Genomic DNA, 18,208 nt, shown 5'->3' with positions numbered 1-18,208 from the left:
TGTTCATATCTCAAGTTTCAAAATATCATTAACAGATTAAGCATATTACTACATGCTGTTTTGGTGTTTGCACTACTCCCCCTCCTTTCCACTGCCTTTTAGCTGTTCCGAGAGCTAGTAAAGGGGAAAATGGAGTTATAAAGTTACAAAAGAGAAACGAATGAAGGGTTTAGAGAGTTGAACAGGCATGGGGGAGTGGGGAGTTATCAAAAGGAATAACTGTAGAGGAAGGACAAGGAAGAAGGAAAAAGTGAAGCAGTGGTTCCTGAAGACCCTGAAATAGGAAGAGCTGAGAAATAAAGACAGCTAGGTCATCAACCATTGTTCCTTTATGGAATGTGCTGATTCTAGCAGATTTTTCCTTAGGCTCATGTAGCCAACACCAAACAAAATTGTTAAATATTCAAAGTTCCTCTGAATTCTTTGTACTTTCTTGCATTCAACTCTACCTAAAGATGCAGTTCTTTTTCTTCTTTCTCTGGTCCATCTGAGGTCTATGAAGCACTCATTTGACACCTTAGTTTTAAGATTTACTCTCTTCCAGATTGTTGACATTTGAAGTCCTACCTTTTAGTTGTTGAATATAATAACTTTTCTGAAAGACATCACTTAAACATCAGTAAGTAGAGAGGGAATTATTTGAAGATGAAGGAATCCTGCTTTTAGGTAAAGTGCACTTGATTCATATCAAGCTTAAAATCTAAAGTACTCAGATACCCCTTTTCCCTATTCAAAGTCCTAGGTTAAATTTTTAATAGGTAAAAAAGGTGCAGAGTCTGAGAAGGTAATAGCAATCACCAAGAAAATAGTACATTTTTTATAAAGTTAACTAAGGGAAGCATCAATGAAGACACTTATTCCAAACAAGTCAATGTAATACTTGGTTCAGTTATCTGTGTGAGTCAAAGGAAAGTAACATTTCTCATCAATTATCTACTTATTCACTAGAGAAAAAAGATATTCAGTAGTGAACCTTAACCAATTTAGTATTTATAAACAGTATCTTATTTCTCTTCATAACTGAGTGTAGAAGTATGATAAGCAGAATTTCCATAAATTTGTAAATCTGCTTGCTAATCTAAGCAATTTAAGTTTACTAACTATAGCAATCAATTGATTGTTATTATCAAGATCGTAAAGCCCAGTAGAAAAATAAAAATTCACCCAAACCTTCTAGATGCTGGAACTAAACTGCTTGGTTTCAAATCTGGGTTCTGCTGCTTGCCTCAATTCCTTATCTACCTAATGAGTGAGTGAGTGAAGTCACTCAGTTGAGTAGGACTCTTTGCAACCCCATGGACTGTAGCCTAATAGGCTTCTCTGGTGGCTCAGACAGTAAAGTGTCTGCCTACGATGAGGGAGATCCAAGTTCGATCCCTGGGTCGGGAAGATTCTCTGGAGAAGGAAATGGCAACCCACTCCAGTACTCTTGCCTGGAAAATCCCATGGACAGAGGAGCGTGGTAGGCTACAGTCCATGGGGTCCCAAAGAGTCAGGCTCCTCCATCCATGGGATTTTCCAGGCAAAAATACTGGAGTGGGTTGCCATTTCCTTCTCCAGGAGATCTTCCTGATCCAGGGATTGAACCGTGGTCTCCCGCATTGTAGGTAGTCGCTTTACCGTCTGAGCCACCATGGAAGTCCTTATCTACCTATTGAGAGTAGTAATAATACTTGCCTCATAGAATTGTTAGGAGAATCAAAATAACACTTAAAAGTGTTTAGAACCTGATTTGGCACTGTATAAGTGCTTGTTAAATAAAATACTGTGACTCTTCTTTCTTTTTTGACTCTGAAGGCAACTAGTTATATGTACAAAATGACTTCATCAATCTGACATAATTCAAATTGACATTGAACTTACACATCTATATCCAGTTAACTCATTGCCTTGAACATGATGCAAACGAATAAAATGTTATTTCATTTTGTTGCATGGATACAGAGTTCAACATATCAGAAATGCCCTGTCTTTGAAAAAAAAAAAAACCAAGCTGGATAGCAGGGTATGCATGAGGCCTCACTTCTCAGTTGTTGTGTTTATAAAATGATGGAGAGAATCTTTGCCTTCAAAACCTGTAACTTCTTTTTCCCAACAACTTTATTGAGATACAATTAATACACTGTTACAAATAATCCCATCAATAGAGAACATTAGCGTTTATTGATTGGCTACTGTGTCCCAGGTAATACACATACATTGTTTTTCTTAATCTTCATAAAAATTCTTTAACACACGTATTATCTTTCTCAATTTGATGATTAAACTATAGCTAAATACTTTGCAGCTAGAGGTTGAGGCGTGAACATGAGGTTTGAATTCATGTTCGTTCATATGATTCCATTATTCTTCCCATATCCATAGGCCTTTCTGAAAAATTACTTAGTTCTCTTTCAGAGTTTAGGTGGGAAAGGAGGGAAACTTAACCCTTTGATAGTACTCATGGTTAAACTAATTTTTAACGTCAAAAATCAAATAGTATAAGAAATAGCAGGAACTGGAAGCTGTTTTCAGACTTTCAAATCAAGGATGATACAAGAATACAAAACAGTATTATTTCAAAGAAAATAAGCAATCCTAATGCTGATACACACAAATTATACTACCCTGACTTGGAAGGGTTCAACACTTATATTACACCCATTTTCTGCATTCCATAGGGGCTGAAAACTAGTACACAAGAGAGATCATGCTGGAATTCTTATCCATCTTTTAGACTTTTCACATCATGTTATCTTACAGTCAAATCGCTGGACATCTTCATGCTCGGAATTACTTACGCAGTTTTGCCACAATTTATTTCTTAAACACGTATTTAGGTCATTCTTATGTTAGGCAGCACTAGATGTACAAAGCGCTAGCCACTAGGTGTACAAAGGTGTTGTTTTTTGTTTGTTTTAAATGAATTAGTGCAGCCTAGTTTCTATGTTAGTTTAGGCTTTCGTAAGGAGTGGTAATTAGTGTACTATACTGGACAGCGAGCCAGTGTGCATGTGAAGCTGGATTATAAACTTGCCTCTCCACTTACTGTGTGACCTTGGCATTTGATTTTTGAGACTCGATTTTCCCATTTTTAACATAATCGGCTTCAAATAATAGCTAGTACTACCTACTTTCAGGTGCACACACCATGGGAAGGTGTGGCTAGGAATATGTAACTTCATAGTATCTAGGAGAATGGGTTTCTCGCCTGTTTTCGCTCCTTTATTTTAGTACCTGGCACTATTCGATACATATTTTACACCTTGTTCACCGAGGAACTGGAACATGTTTTTCACTGCAGCTTAGCTATCTGGGTGTGCCTGGGGAGGCGTCACAAAGAGCCTATAAAAGGTCTCCACCTACAGCAGGAGTAGGAGCGCAAGAAAGAACCCAGAAAGAGCACTGGGGCTAAGCGTTGGGTTTCGGGTTGCTAGGTTTGGTCCAATCTTCACCGAGTTTAGGTTCTGGGACTCGCAACGGAAAGACTTGAGTCACAGACCTGTTAAAAATTTTCTGCCATATTTCAGCCGTCCCCACGCCCCCTCGCCCCGCCCCGCCCTCAAGCGTGAGTGAATGCGCAAATAAGGGTTTTCAGGCGTCTGTGGGAAAGACGGAGGGGAAGGCAGAAGGCAGGATGGACAGGGCGGTGGCACCGCTCAAGTGAGACAGGATCCAGGCCCCACAGTCGAGAGTTAAAACCAGGCGTTCCCGGGTCGTAGGAGGCCGAGGCGAGCTGCTGGACGGGCAGGGGCCGATGCGAGGCAGCCGACCACGGCGGCGCACTCACTCCGCCCGGGGCTAACGCCGGTCCGGAGGCGCACCCCCCCACCCTTTCGTCTCTTTTGGTTTCGACCTGCCGACTGGGAGGGGCCGCGGGACGCCATTCCCACAATGCTCTGGGGCGTGCCGCCGCCGTCGCTGCCGCCTCCGCTACCGCTAGTGGAAGAAGATGGCGGAAGGCGGAGCGGCAGATCTGGACATCCAGCGTTCTGACATCGCGACGCTGCTCAAAACCTCGCTCCGGAAAGGGGACACCTGGTGAGGGAAAGAGGTTGAAGTGGCTGCGGTTGCCCGAGGGTGGTGGGGAACTCGGTGGGAACTGCTGGCTGGTGTCTCGCTGGTGACAGGTGCGGGCAGGTCCGGCGGCGGCCGCCTCAGGAAGCAGGATTTTGGCCGCTTCCGCAAGGTTGGGGCAAAGATTGGACCCGAAATGAGGGCCACAGTTCATGGCTCGTCGAGGCATGCTGAAAGGCTTGCGGGGAGCGGCGGCGGCGGCTCGTGCGGTTCTCCTCGTCCTTCTTCCTCTGGTTGTGCCGCTCCCACTTCAGGCCTTCCCGAACGATAGGTTACTCTCGTTCGGTATGAGTCTCTTAATGTTTGACAGGTCCTGGTCTCGCGGCTGATCACGATCTCACCCGCTTCACTTCTTTAGTCATTTCCTTTCCCTACATTGTCGGCATCCAAGTTCCCCTATTCTGATTCTCGTATTCTTCCGGGAGGCCGGCTGCAGGATGTTTGCGGTTCGTACTACACAGGTGGCATGTGTCAGGGCGCCACTTAAGAGAAAGGAACCTAGTTCCTAGTTCCTTGTCAAAAGGAGGGAGAGGAGTACTGAACCTTAGGCTTCTGAGTGGTACCACGTGGTCTTGTGCTTTAGTGGAGGCTTGATAGACGCCGGCAGCGTTTCTCTTAGAAGTGCAGCCCTTCCCTCTTACTGGAAGGATAACGTAGGCCTGCAAGAAGTAGATAAGTCCACTTGAAGCTTCAGTCACTTGCTAACATTCAAACTTATAAAATACCAAAGGATATACTTAAAATATCGAAGGAAGTATTTGTAGATTTTAATATTTGTGGGCCATATCAAGTGGTATTCAAAATAACTTAAGTATGTGAATATGTAACCGAAAGTGCTCTGTTTCATTAGGAAGGATCATGTGCCTCTTTATTATAATAAAAGTTATTTTCACTTTTCTATCGTCGTGTATAATATGCAGCATGTTTTTTCATTTCCTCATTATGGCTTAGTGGAAGGAGGGTAAGATTTAGACTCAGGTTAGCCTTTCCACCACTTAGCTTGCAGTGTGACTTTGAGGAGAGTTTAATTTAAATTGCATCTCAATGATTTCATCTACGAAATGGACAGAATGATTTCATTTAGGGGTTTATCCTGATTCAGTGAAATAGTCTACAAGATTTTCTGCCTTGAGATAACATTAAATTTTAGTTACCTTCTTATTACCACCATTTCTGTTAAAATGCTGTGGTATTAGAATCATTGTCAAGTAAGCTAGAATCACTGTCAAGTAAGCTAGTAGATGGCAGACTTGGGACTTGAATTTAAATACTTTGGTCTAAGTCTTGGTACTTTTTCTTATTTTGTTAGGCTACACTGTAAGTTTTATATGATTAAAAATCCCTGAGAGTGTAAACATATACTTGTTGGATTGCAGCAAAAAAATATGGTTTAATAATCATTTTTGCTCATAACGGAGTGTTCCTGTGATGTTTATTATTGTGGGGAAATTGGATATTTCCTGGGACATTTTTGTTTACCTTTTCCTGTGAATTGTTAAAGATGAAATCAATCTTTGCTTTTTCCTGTTAAAGAACATTTTAACATTCTTAATTTACCTTTCCTAATACCACCTTATACTAAGGTAAATGTGGATTTTCATGAAATACAAATCTACAATTTAATATATTTGTTGATGTTCAGTCATTAAGTTGTGTCTGACTCTTTGTGACCCCATGGACTGTAGTGCTGCAGGCTTCCCTGTCCTTTACTGTCTCCTTGAATTTGCTCTAACTCATGTTCATTGAGTTGGTAATGCTATTTAATTTAATATATAGATATTACTTATATGTATATTACTCCTTGTTAATGTTGTTGTGGTTTTGATATACTGAGTAATAATTGGTGGTGTTAACCATAAAGGATGATCAAAGCAGTATGGATATTGTGACCATTAAAGTTTAGCATTTTTATTTTTGACAAAGTTACTGTAAATCATTTTAAAGATTTGTTGATATTTATAAGAGTAAATACAGGAAGTTCATAAATTTGAGTCATTTTAGTGCTTCCATCTTAAAACTGAGGCTCAGACATTTAATTAACAGCAGAATGTGCAAATTTTTATCCTCACAATTGATTTCCCCTCTCATTTACAGGGAAAAAATGCAGGAAAAGATGGTACTGGGATGCTCCAGAAACTAATTTGGTTTATATGTGAGCCAGTTTACTTGGAATTAGCAAGTGAAACCTATCAAAAAAGGAATTAGCAAAAGTTTGATTCAGAATTTTAAGGAGAATAATTTGTTAAGTATGAATTTGATAACGTGTTCGTGAGTACAGAATTGGTAAAGATATTTAATGGTTTAGTTGTAGCTTGGGTTCATGTTTTTGGTACTCATTAAAACTTGTTACGGAGAAGGCAATGGCACCCCACTCCAGTACTCTTGCCTGGAAAATCCCATGGACGGAGGAGCCTGGAAGGCTGCAGTCCATGGGGTCGCTGAGGGTTGGACACGACTGAGTGACTTCACTTTCACTTTTTATTTTCATGCATTGGAGAAGGAAATGGCAACCCACTCCAGTGTTCTTGCCTGGAGAATCCCAGGTACGGGGGAGCCTGATGGGCTGCCGTCTATGGGGTCGCAAAGAGTTGGACACGACTAAAGCGACTTAGCAGCAGCAAAACTTGTTAAACAGTTATTTCTCTTTTTAAAGTCTTTAAAAAGCCTTGGATTAGTCATTTATGGGTGTTTGGGCAAATTCTGCTTGTTTTTTAGTAGCTGAAATGGGCCATATGCAAATGGAACATTGTCTTGGCATATGTATATTACCATCTTGAAAAGACTGATTGGACTGTTAAGAAAAAATGATAGATTTACCATGAGTTTATTCTTGAAATTTTAATACTAACGTTTCATGTTATAGTCAAATACATTCAAATAAGTAAAGATCATTAATTAGGTTGTGAGCACTTTGCAGATAAGGACTGCCTCCTACTACTCTGGTAATTAATGCTAACACCTGGCCGAGGATACAGATTTGCTTCTATGTGGATACTAGAATTTCTGTTTATTTGTAAATAGTGGATGAGTTTTATCTGGAAACTAACTTTCTAGAGATGAAAATAAGCTACTCGTGTCTGAGATGAGTAACAAACCTTATGATATGTTTGGTATTAAATTTTGTAGTGAGAAAAATGTCAAAATTGATGTAAAAGAGATACACTTCTTAAAAAGGTTGGGTATAAAAGTAACAGCTGTCTGTGTTAGAAGGCGTGATCTTTTATGCTGTTTCCTCATCTGTGTTTAGCTTCATGGAGAGATTCAGAAAACTATGAACAACACTATTATTAGAATTTAGAAAGTGTAGAAAAAGAGTAAAGGAACTAGAACTGTTTGGCCTAGGATGAATGAAAGACAACTTAATTTTTAGGTACATGGTAGTCTCTTCTAATAAGATAAAAGGAAAATTTGTTTAAAGTACATTGCATTAAGTATTATCAGGGATGGAAGAACCTATTGAAGGGAATGATAGTTAAATAAGTAAGTATAGAAATATACAAATACATGTTGTGGGTTATGTACTCTCTTAGGTGATTTCTTTTAAAATAGATTTATTGTAAGTAAATAGATAGATGATTATAAGTCACCAAAATCACTGCTGTATTCCCTCATTATATTAAATGTTATGTATCTACCAATCATTTCCACTAATTTTTATGTTCAAGTATGTTCAAAGCTTACTTTACAGATTAAATCTTGCATGTCATTTTTGTATAAACTCTAATAAAATTAGTAGATTTAAGGTAACTTTGAAGAGTAACTTTCATTTATAGTCATTTAAAAATGTACTCATATAGCCATGTGTGATGTTTTTGTCTCAAACTGCAGAGGAATTGGACCAATCAAGTTTTTTTGATAGAGGAGGCATTAATTTCCATTTTAGAGCTTTCCTTTCCTACTGTTTTACTTAGAAATCTTTATTTTATGTAGTCCTTTATGTTTTTGCAACTTTGATTCACACTAACAAAATAATCTTAAATCAGGCCATCAGTTAATAATGGAAATGGAAACTATTAATCAATATGAACTCCAAATTGTTTAGTGTGTGCTTGCCAAGAAGTTTTTATATTACTCTTACTGTTAGCTTTAGTTGTATCAAAGTGTTTACCTCTAAAATAGGATGTATGTTATATCATTTGCATCAAATGAAACCAGAAAGCAAAACTTTTTTAGTGCTGGTCAATTGATGAACATAACAGAAGTAGGGATGTTAAAGCATATTTTTCACATTTTAATTGCTTAAAATTGAGAAAAGTAGCTTTTCCTTATTTAATCCTTTTCATAATTTTTAAAATCACTTGTAAGTTGTTAGTGAAGCCAAGATTTAATGTACCCCATTTGGCCAAGCATATCCAGAGCTTTAGCATCTACTTAGTGACATTCAGATTTTATTTTTTCCTAAATCATACCACCTTTTTTCATTAGCACATACAAAGTATTAAATAGATGTTTTAGAAAATAATTTCATAACTGTTACTAATCTTGCTTGGATGTAAGTATGATGAGAAAAGAATTGTCAGGCTATGACCTATGATATTACATTAAAAAGGCACTGTGCTAGGTGTTGCTGAATCACTTAGTCCCTCATTACTACTATTCTAGGGTACCAGAATGTGAATGTGTGCCAGTGCGCACTGGCCAGAATAGGAGTTTCCCCAGATAGGCTTGAAGAAGTGTTCACACAGTGATACATCTGAGATTTGGACCCAAGTAGTTTGGGGCTTTTAAATCAGGCCTTAAAGTTATTGTGCTACACTGCCTTTTAAATGGAGAAGGCAATGGCACCCCACTCCAGTACTCTTGCCTGGAAAATCCCATGGATGGAGGGGCCTGGTAGGCTGCAGTCCATGGGGTCGCAAAGAGTTGGACACGACTGAGCGACTTCACTTTCACTTTTCACTTTCCTGCATTGGAGAAGCAAATGGCAACCCACTCCAGTGTTCTTGCTTGGAAAATCCCAGGGATGGGGAGCCTGGTGGGCTGCTGTCTATGGGGTTGCACAGAGTCGGACACAACTGAAGCGACTTAGTAGCAGCAGCAGCAGCAGCCTTTTAAAGATGCATTTTAAAGTGTTCCACTTGTTTTTTTAAATGGACATTCTTTTCTCTTTAAATGGAATCTAATTTATATTTAGGAAGAGAATTCTACCATTTTATCCCACACTTGTTTCTTGTGACTGTTTAGTTTTGATATGATGGAAAATCTTATACTGCTTTTGGGAAAAAAAATATGTTTAAGGATTAGTAGGTTATTAACTGAATATGTAGAACAAATATTATTTCAGTCCAAAAGTACATTTAAACAAAAGCAATTGGGCTCATGTATTGTTTAGATTTGGGATTTTGTTTATTAGTAATCATAAGCGATTGTTAGAGGCCATATGGCCCCCTTTACGTATAGTTTTACAGAAACAGCATATCGAGCAGATAGTAAGAGCTTGTAGTAAGAGTAGGATATTTTGTTTTAGTACTTTACCCATATTTTAAAAGTATAAATCACAAATAAATGTCTTTTTTTTCCCATTAAGGATCCGTAGAAATAGCCCAGAAAATGCAAATGTGCAAGTTTGATATTTTACGTTCCATGATTACCAACTTCTTGTGAATTTTCAGTCAAAGCACACTTAAGACAGTGAAAGGTACATAACCATATTGATACCTCTTTAACATCTGAAAACTGACAGTCCATGTAGTATCACTGCTGATAAAATGAGTTTTCCCGTATTATTAGTCATTAGATATATTTGTTTTATTACGTGATGTTCGGTCACTCAGTCGTGTCCAACTCTTTGTGACCCCATGGACTGCAGCACGCCAGGTTTTTGTGTCCTTCACCGTCTCCGGGATTTTGTTCAAACTCATGTCCATAAGTTGGACAAGAGTTTAGAGTGATTTTTCTTTTCCTCACTGTGAGAATTAACTTCACTGAAAAACTATGATTATTGATAAAAGTGAATTGAAACCATCAGCTATATTGGCAGGGAGATAAAGGGAAAGTTGAGAATTACTGGTGAAGGTGTTTGTGCACATCTGGTTGGATTCTGAAAATAAGTGTATATTCTGTTCTTGTAGATGAGAAATCTGAGTTGAGAGAAATCAGTTGGTTTGCATGTGGTTCACAGGTAATAATACCACCACTAGTGAGCATGTATTGAATGCTTACTCTCTTCTAGCCACTATCCTAAATGCTTTATACTTGTGCAGCTATTAAAGCAAGAGTTTTATTTACCTCATTTTATAGATGTTTGAGGGTTTAAGAGCTGGTTTTTAAAATATTACTTACATACCTGGTTTATAATGATTAAAATACTAAATCCTATTAGTATCTTTTTAGTATTAAAATGTTTTGTGGTGTCACTACTCAAGTGTAATTCAAACAGTATTTCATAAACCATTGAACTGTTTCTTCTTAGTCTCCATATAGAATTTGTCTGCAGTTGCTGGGTTTTTTTCCTCCCTGAGTAATGTCAGTTTGGTTTGTGCCTCTTATTTTCATTTCCTTAGTTACCACTGTAATTCACACTCTGTATCTTATATTTATTCCTTTGAAGTTGTTTTTTCAGATTCTTTCTCCATCTATTCTTTAGAAAGGGAAATGTAGTTCCGTTTAGCGTCACCATCCGTTGTACACAGAAGCCACTACCAAAGAAACGTAGAGTGAGACTGATTGGTAGTAAGTGACCTCAGTTTTGAATGCAGATTAAAGTGATGTATCTGAGGGAACGATCAAGAACAGCTCCTCAAAAAGAAAAAGCTCAGATTCTAATATAAGGCAGAAAACCTCTGTAGGGTTAACCTATATTTGGTTCTGCCTAGAATACTGCTCGTGCAGTAAGATTCCACTCGGTTTTCTTATAGTTCTCCAAAAAGAAAAGGAGGGTAGTGACTACTTTTTCTTCTTTACGAGGAGGAATACTAAGAATCCTGTCCCTTCCACTCTCCCTTTAGCTTTGAGAAGGTCCAGGTATTAGTGTGATAATTCCTCGTAATTCAGGAAAATGATTTAGCAGACGTGGCCTTAGAAAAGACTTTTTAGTGAAAGGCACCAAAGGCTCTCTCACAAGCAAGTCCAACGTGTCTCTGAGACCAGGCTAATCTAAGTTTTAAGCCAGTTTTTGCTTTTAAAACTGAAATATAGTTGATTTACAATGTTGTGTTTCAGGTGTATAGCAAGGTGATTCAGATATAGATACATATTTTTTAGATTTTTCCATTAGAGGCTATTACAGGATATTGAATATGGGTCCTTATGCTATACAGTAGGTCCTTCTGGGTTATGTATTTTATATACAGTAGTGTGTATATTTTAATCTCAAACTCCTAATTAATCCCCCCATCTCCACTTTCCCCTTTGGTAACCAAAAGTTTATTTTCTGTGTCTATGAGTCTCTGTTTTGTAAATAAGTTCATTTGTATCATTTTTTTAAGATTCCACATAAAAGTAATATATGATATTTGTCTTTCTCTGTCTGACTTATTTCACTTAGCCAGTGAAATCAAAACTGGGGAGCATTAGAGAAAAAATTCTTTGCTTGAGTGAAAAGAGCATCAAGTTCCTGTAGTAAAAAAAAGATTAAGGGTGATAATTACATTTATCGTGTTGTACATTACCTCCCTAGTACTTATCTTCTAACTGTAAGTTTGTATCTTTTGACTGCCTTCTTACAAGTCCTCCTCCCCCATGCCCTTGCCTCTGGTAACCACAAATCTGATCTAATTTTTTATGAGTTTGGTTGGTTGGTTCTCCTATAACACTGTTACTTCCTGTTACAGAACATAGTGATTTGCTATTTCTATACATTTCAAAAGGATCACCAGGATAAATCTAGTTACTATGTGTCACCATACGAAGGTATTACATGATAACTGATTCTATTTCCCACATTGTACATTTCCTGCTTGGGACTCATTTATTTTGCAACTGCAAGTTTGTGCCTCTTAATCTCACTTACCTACTTCTCTCCTCTGCCTACCTTGCTTTTCTCTAGCAACCACCTGTTTGTTTTCTGTATCTATGACTATTTCTGCTTTCTTATGTTTGTCTTTTAGATTCCATATATGCGTGAAATCATACATATTTATCTGTCTGACTTATTTCACTTAGCGTAATATTCTCCATGGCCATTCATGTTGTTGCACCTGGCAAGGTTTCATTCTTCTTTATGGCTGAGTAATACTCCATTGTGGGACTTCCCTGGTGACTCAGTGGTGAAGGAGAAGGAAATGACAACCCACTGCAGGAAACCCCATGGACAGAGGAGTCTGACCAACTGTAGTCCATGGGGTTGCAAAAGAGTTGGGCATGACTTAGTGATTAAACAACAAAAACAATATTCCTTTGTAATATAATTAACGGTGCTGAATATTATATGTGAAAGTTGTTAGAGTAAATCCTAAGAATTCTCATCATTGTTGTTTCAGTCACTCGGTTGTGTCTGACTCTTTGCCCACCCCATGGACTGTGGCACATTAGGCTTCCCTGTCCTTCACTGTCTCTTGGAGTTTGCTCAAACTCATGTCCATTGAATCTGTGATGCCATCCAACCATCTGATCTTCTCTTGTCCGCTTCTCCTCCCACCTTCAGTCTTTCTTAGCATCAGGGTCTTTTCTGAGTCGGCTCTTCTCCTCAGGTGGCCAAAGTATTGGAGCATCACTCCTTCCAGTGTATAGTCAGGATTGATTTCCTTTAGGATTGACTGGTGTGATCTCCTTGCTGTCCAAGGGACTCTCAAGAGTCTTCTCCAGCACCACGGTTCGAAAGCATCAGTTCTTCACCACTCAGCTTTCTTTATGGTCCAACTCTCACATCAATTCATGACTACTGGAAAAACCATAGCTTTAACTAGACAGACCTTTGTCGACAGAGTGATGTCTGCTTTTTAATACACTGTCTATGTTTGTCACAGCTTTTCTTCCAAGAAACAGACATGTTTTAATTTCACGGCTGCAGTCACCATACACAGTGATTTTGGAGTGCAAGAAAATAAAGTCTGTCACTGTTTCCATTTTATCCCCATCTATTTGCCATGAAGTGATGGGACCAGATGCCATGATCTTCGTTTTTCAAATGTTGAATTTAAGCCAGATTTTTCAGTCTCCTCTTTCACCTTCATCAAGAGGCTTGTTAGTTCCTCTTAGCTTTCTTGCCATTAGGGTGGTGTCATATGCATATCTGAGGTTATTGATATTTCTCCCAGCATTCTTGATTCCAGCTTGTGCTTCATCCAGCTGGCATTTCACATGATGTACTCTGCATTTAAGTTAAATAAGCAGTACACAGCCTTGACATACTCTTTTCCCAATTTGAACCAGTTTGCTGTTCTATGTACAGTTCTTTTTTTTTTTTTTTTTAATTTTATTTTTAAACTTTACATAATGGTATTAGTTTTGCCAAATATCAAAATGAATCCGCCACAGGTATACATATGTTCCCCATCCTGAACCCTCCTCCCTCCTCCCTCCCCATACCATGTCCAGTTCTAACTGTTGCTTCTTGACCTGCACACAGGTTACTCAGGAGGAAGGTAAGGTGGTCTGATATTCCCATCTCTTGAAGAATTTTCCATAGTTTGTTGTGATCCACACAGTCAAAGACTTTAGTGTAGTCAGTGAAGCAGAAGTAGATGTTTTTCTGGAATTCTGTTGCTTTTTCTGTGACCCAGTGGATGTTGGCAATTTGCTCTCTGGTTCTTTTGCCATTTTTAAATCCAGCTTGTACATCTGGATGTTCTCATGCTGTTGAAAGATTTTGAGCATTACTTTGCTAGCATATGAAATGAGTGCAGTTGTGTTGTAGTTTGAACATTCTTTGGCATTGCCCTTCTTTGGGATTGGAATAAAATCTGAACCTCTTCCAGTCCTGTGGCCACTGTTCTCCTCATAAGGAAATTTTTTTTCTATTTAATTTTGTATCTATATGAGCTAATGGGTGTTCAGTAAATTTATTGTGGTAATCATTTCATGATGTATGTAAGTCAAATCATTATGCTGTACACCTTAAACTTTTATAGTGCTGTATGTCAATTGTATCAATAAAACTAGAAGAAAGAAAAAAGAATGATAAGGGTTAAATGATCTAACCATAAGATCTCTTTAACCATAAGAGATCTGATAATTTGGCTTGCTTTATATTATTTAGCAATATGTCATAGCAACTTGATGAAGTTTAACAGTTTAATCAAGAGATTTATCTGTGATATAGATGGAAAATTTATTTTCTTAAATTTGAATGAATTTCAAGCTTTTCAAATCTCAGAAAAGGTATATCGAAGTATTTATATGTACCATGCAGTTGTGGCTATGATTACAAATACTACCATTCATGTATGAGTCTGTATGAAATAAGTGATAGTGTTCTCTTTTACAGTTTCAGAAACTGGAGTACAGAGCTAAGTGCACATGGTGATGTGGTCAGTCAGTGGTGCAGCAGAGGTTCTGATCTAGGCAGTCACCTCTGAAACCCACATTTTAAAATGCACTGCCACTGCCTGCCTTTGAGTGATAGCCATACCCATTTTGTGGGAAACAGTTCTTTGAGGGATGAATACTTGAAAGTATTAGAATTAAGAAGTGGCAGTTTTGTCATATTAGTAAAATACCATGTTCATCTATTATCTATGAGGAAACTACAGAATTTTCTAGGTCTTTCTGGTTTAGTATTGTAGTCTTGGCAGTCTCATTTCTAACTAATATAGCTCTTTGATACAAGTATTGTTTCCTGCAGATTCTTTACTTATTCCTTCCTTATAGGAGTTTACACATCATTCATGTTATTTCCAGTACATTTTACTAAGTCTTGACTTTCACTTACTTCAAAACCAATCTTTGTAAAATTATCCCTAGTAATTCCATCCAGATTTATGGCCCTTTCACACTTTTGAAAAAAGATAATAGCTTTATTGTGTATAATTGACATATCATACTGTCTCTGGAGGAAAGGAACATGGGCAGAGAAAAGAAATCGGTGAGTGGTATCACATATCACTTGATGTGTACAATTCACTGAATTTGGGTATATTCATAGAATTGTGCCACCATCACCACAGTCAATTTTGAAATATTTTTATCAGCCCTAAAAGAAACCACATACCTATTAGTAGTTTCCCCCACCCCCTTTTCTACCCACATCCCGCTGTTCTTGGCAGCTACTGATCTACTTTCTTGTTCTATAAATTTGCCTTCTGGATATTTCATGTAAATAGAATCATATATGTGTGATTTTTATCTCTGGCTTCATTTACTTAACATAATGCTTTTTAGATTCATCCATTTTGTAGTGTATATCAGCACTTTATTTCTTTTTATTGCCACAAAATGTCCCATTGTATAGGGATGCCATATTCAGTTTATTCCTTCTTCAGTTGATGGACTTTTGACTTGTTCACACTTTTTGATTGTTATGAATAATCCTTCTATGAACACTTATATGCAAGTTTTAGTCTAGACATAAGTTTTCATTTCCCTTGGGTGCATATCTGGCAATGGAATTGCTGAGTCTCTGTGTTTATTTTTTGAGGAACTAATGGACTCTTTTCCAAAGCAGTGACGCCATTTTCCATTGCCACTAGTGATGTATAAGGGTCCAGTTTCTCTGCATTGTTGTGATACTTACCTGTCTTTTTGATTATAGCCATCTTGGGGGATGTGCAGTGGTATCTCATTGGAGGCTCAATTTGCATTTTCATAGTGGCAAATGTTGGTGCACATCTTTTCGTATATGCTTATTAGCCCTTTTGGCAAAAATGCCTGTCTACATTCTTTGCCCATTTTCTCACTTGGCAATTTTCTCTTCATTATTGAGTTTTAAGAGTTCTTCATATATATTCTAGATACAAAGCCCCTATCAGATAGATGATACGCAACATTTTCTCCACTTCTGTGTGTTTTCTTTTCAGTTTCACAATCTTACTTGGCCTCCTTCCTGAGTTCTTTGTCTTTTAGTTTAGATGTAAAAGAGGTCATAAAAATTAGTTCTTGCCAACTGATTAATTTAACGTGTAGAGCAAAAAATAGGTTGGAAATGCTTCAGACCTAAAAATTAAGATATAAAGGGATGATTAACCAAACCATTGGTTTATTTAAACAACTTAATAGCTTTCCTTGATTATGTTTTACTGAAGAGTTTTCATTTGTGGTACTTAAAAAAAGTCAGTGAGGTATCTAGTTTTATAATGATTTAAAGTACTAGATACTATAAGTATCTCTTTTAGTATTAAAAAATGGCTTATGCTGTTGCAACTTAAATGTAATTGAAACAGTATTTTATTCAATGAGATGATTAGTTATAGAGTGAATTAATATCCAAAGGTGTTTATGCTGTTAATTCTACACACAACAGTTTTATACATGTTCTCAGAGTAAGTGTGCTACATTGAATTAGGCTGAAGTTTTTGTGTGTCTCCTCAGTTGCAAAATAGTGACTGTCTTATATCTACTTTGCAGAGAAAAAGGTAGAGTTTTTAAAAAAAAATAAACATCATATATCAGTATTAAGCAATTAAGAAGGAACTGCTTATTTGAAAATTGTCAGCATAGACGTATACTAATCCAAAAAAGCAAAACAGAACCATGCATTCACTAGCCCTATGGTTTTCTGAATCCAGCTCTTGGGATTTCCCCATTTCCCTGTATTGCTTTTAAATGTCTTTGTATTTACGACTGTTCTGAATCATTCATTGGTCCCTTTATGTGTTTCTTAAATTTTCTTTTAGAGTGTACAGAGACACTAGCCAGCTTTTGAGGCTCCTACCTTTCTTCTCTACCACCCCCCCCCCCCCCCCGCAAAAAAAAAAAACCCACAAATAACAGTGAAAAACCTACAACCTGGCCTTTTCAGTTCTTATAATAGCTTTTCTGCATTTGAGGGCTGTTTTAAAATTGACTCATTTTGAATTGATTTGTTTTGGGTCCTAAAATTGATCCTGCTTCTCTGTAGCCATTGAAAATTATTCTGTCCAGACCACATTACAAATTGTCTGTCTTGATACCAGTAGAACATTTAGCACCATACAGTTTAGGCCTTTTTGAAGTACTCATAACTTTATGTAAGTTTTGATTTATTAAACATTTCACTTGTATTTAAACCTCCCAACACTCCTGTGAGATACTCCCAGTGATCTTCATGAAGTGTAAATCAGATTATATCTCTTCTAAAAATCTGTCAGTGGCTTTCCTTGCATTTAGGATAAAATCTTTGATTACCTTAAAGGTGCTGTAGTGTGGCCCCAGCCTCCCTTATCCAGCATCTCTTCTGCCTTTGTCATAAACTCCAACTGCATTTAACTCTTCTAGTATACCTGAATCCCGAAGTTGTTCTGGGTCTAGCACGTGCTGTTCCTTCAATCTAGATAGCTTTTTATCTTATTCTTCATGAAATAACTCCTGTTCATACGCTAAGATATTATTTTTTCAAAAAGGATTTTGTTTATTCTAAATGTGTCTCAGTCACTGCATTGTGTCCAACTCTTTGCAACCCATGGACTGCAACCCACCAGTCTCCTCTGTCCATGGAATTTCCCAGACCAAAATACTGGGGTGGGTTGCCATTTCCTTCTCCAGGGGATTTTCCCGAAACAGGGATTGAACCTGCATCCCCTGCATTAGCAGGCGGATTCTTTACCACTGAGCTTCCTGGGAAGCCTTAGTTCTCTGTTAGTAAATGGCTTCCAAAGTACAGTTTAATACAGTAGAAAGAACACTAAACTTTAGAGTCTGAAAACTAGAGTGCATACTGAAAACAGGCCCTACACACTCAGTGTTGTATGACCTTGTTAAGGTACATAGCTGCTCTGAGTTTTGGTTTCCCCATCAGCTAAATTAAAAAAAGAGGGGAAAAAGTTACTCTAAAGATTAATTTGAAAACACTTTATACAAAAAACTTTACATAAATATAAATTAAAACATTTCTGTTCTCTTGTTGTTGTTCAGTCATCCAGTTGTGTCTGACTGTTTGTGACCCCATGGACTGCAGCATGCCAGGACACTCTGTCCCTCACCATCTCCTGAAGTTGCCCAAGTTCACGTCCATTGCATTGGTGATGCCATCCAGCCATCTCATCTGACACTCTCTTCTGCCCTCAATCTTTCCCAGCATCAGGGACTTTTCCAGAGAGTCAGCTGTTCACATCAGATGACCAAATGCTGGAGTTTCAGC

General features: G+C 37.8%; 1 protein-coding gene across 7 annotated transcripts in view; it reads left to right on the top strand.

The window, feature by feature from the left end:
- Positions 1 to 3,600: 3,600 nt before the first annotated feature.
- The window catches only part of USP15 (ubiquitin specific peptidase 15), a 127,435-nt gene continuing 112,827 nt past the window's right edge, over positions 3,601 to 18,208 (top strand). For 2 of the 7 annotated variants that reach the window (XM_070789368.1, XM_070789369.1), the window contains exon 1: positions 3,607 to 4,020. In XM_070789368.1, coding sequence (XP_070645469.1) covers positions 3,932 to 4,020 — 89 coding nt within the window. In that variant the 5' untranslated portion in view covers positions 3,607 to 3,931. Of the gene's footprint in view, positions 4,021 to 18,208 lie in introns of all 7 variants that reach the window. The other 5 variants (XR_011566616.1, XR_011566615.1, XM_070789363.1 and 2 more) reach the window with 5 other exon arrangements.

The sequence above is a fragment of the Bos indicus genome, chromosome 5 (assembly GCF_029378745.1).
Source record: "Bos indicus isolate NIAB-ARS_2022 breed Sahiwal x Tharparkar chromosome 5, NIAB-ARS_B.indTharparkar_mat_pri_1.0, whole genome shotgun sequence".
NCBI classification, from domain to species: domain Eukaryota; kingdom Metazoa; phylum Chordata; class Mammalia; order Artiodactyla; family Bovidae; genus Bos; species Bos indicus.
Note: the sequence above shows the minus strand (reverse complement) of the source record. Positions and strands in the feature narration are given on the sequence as shown.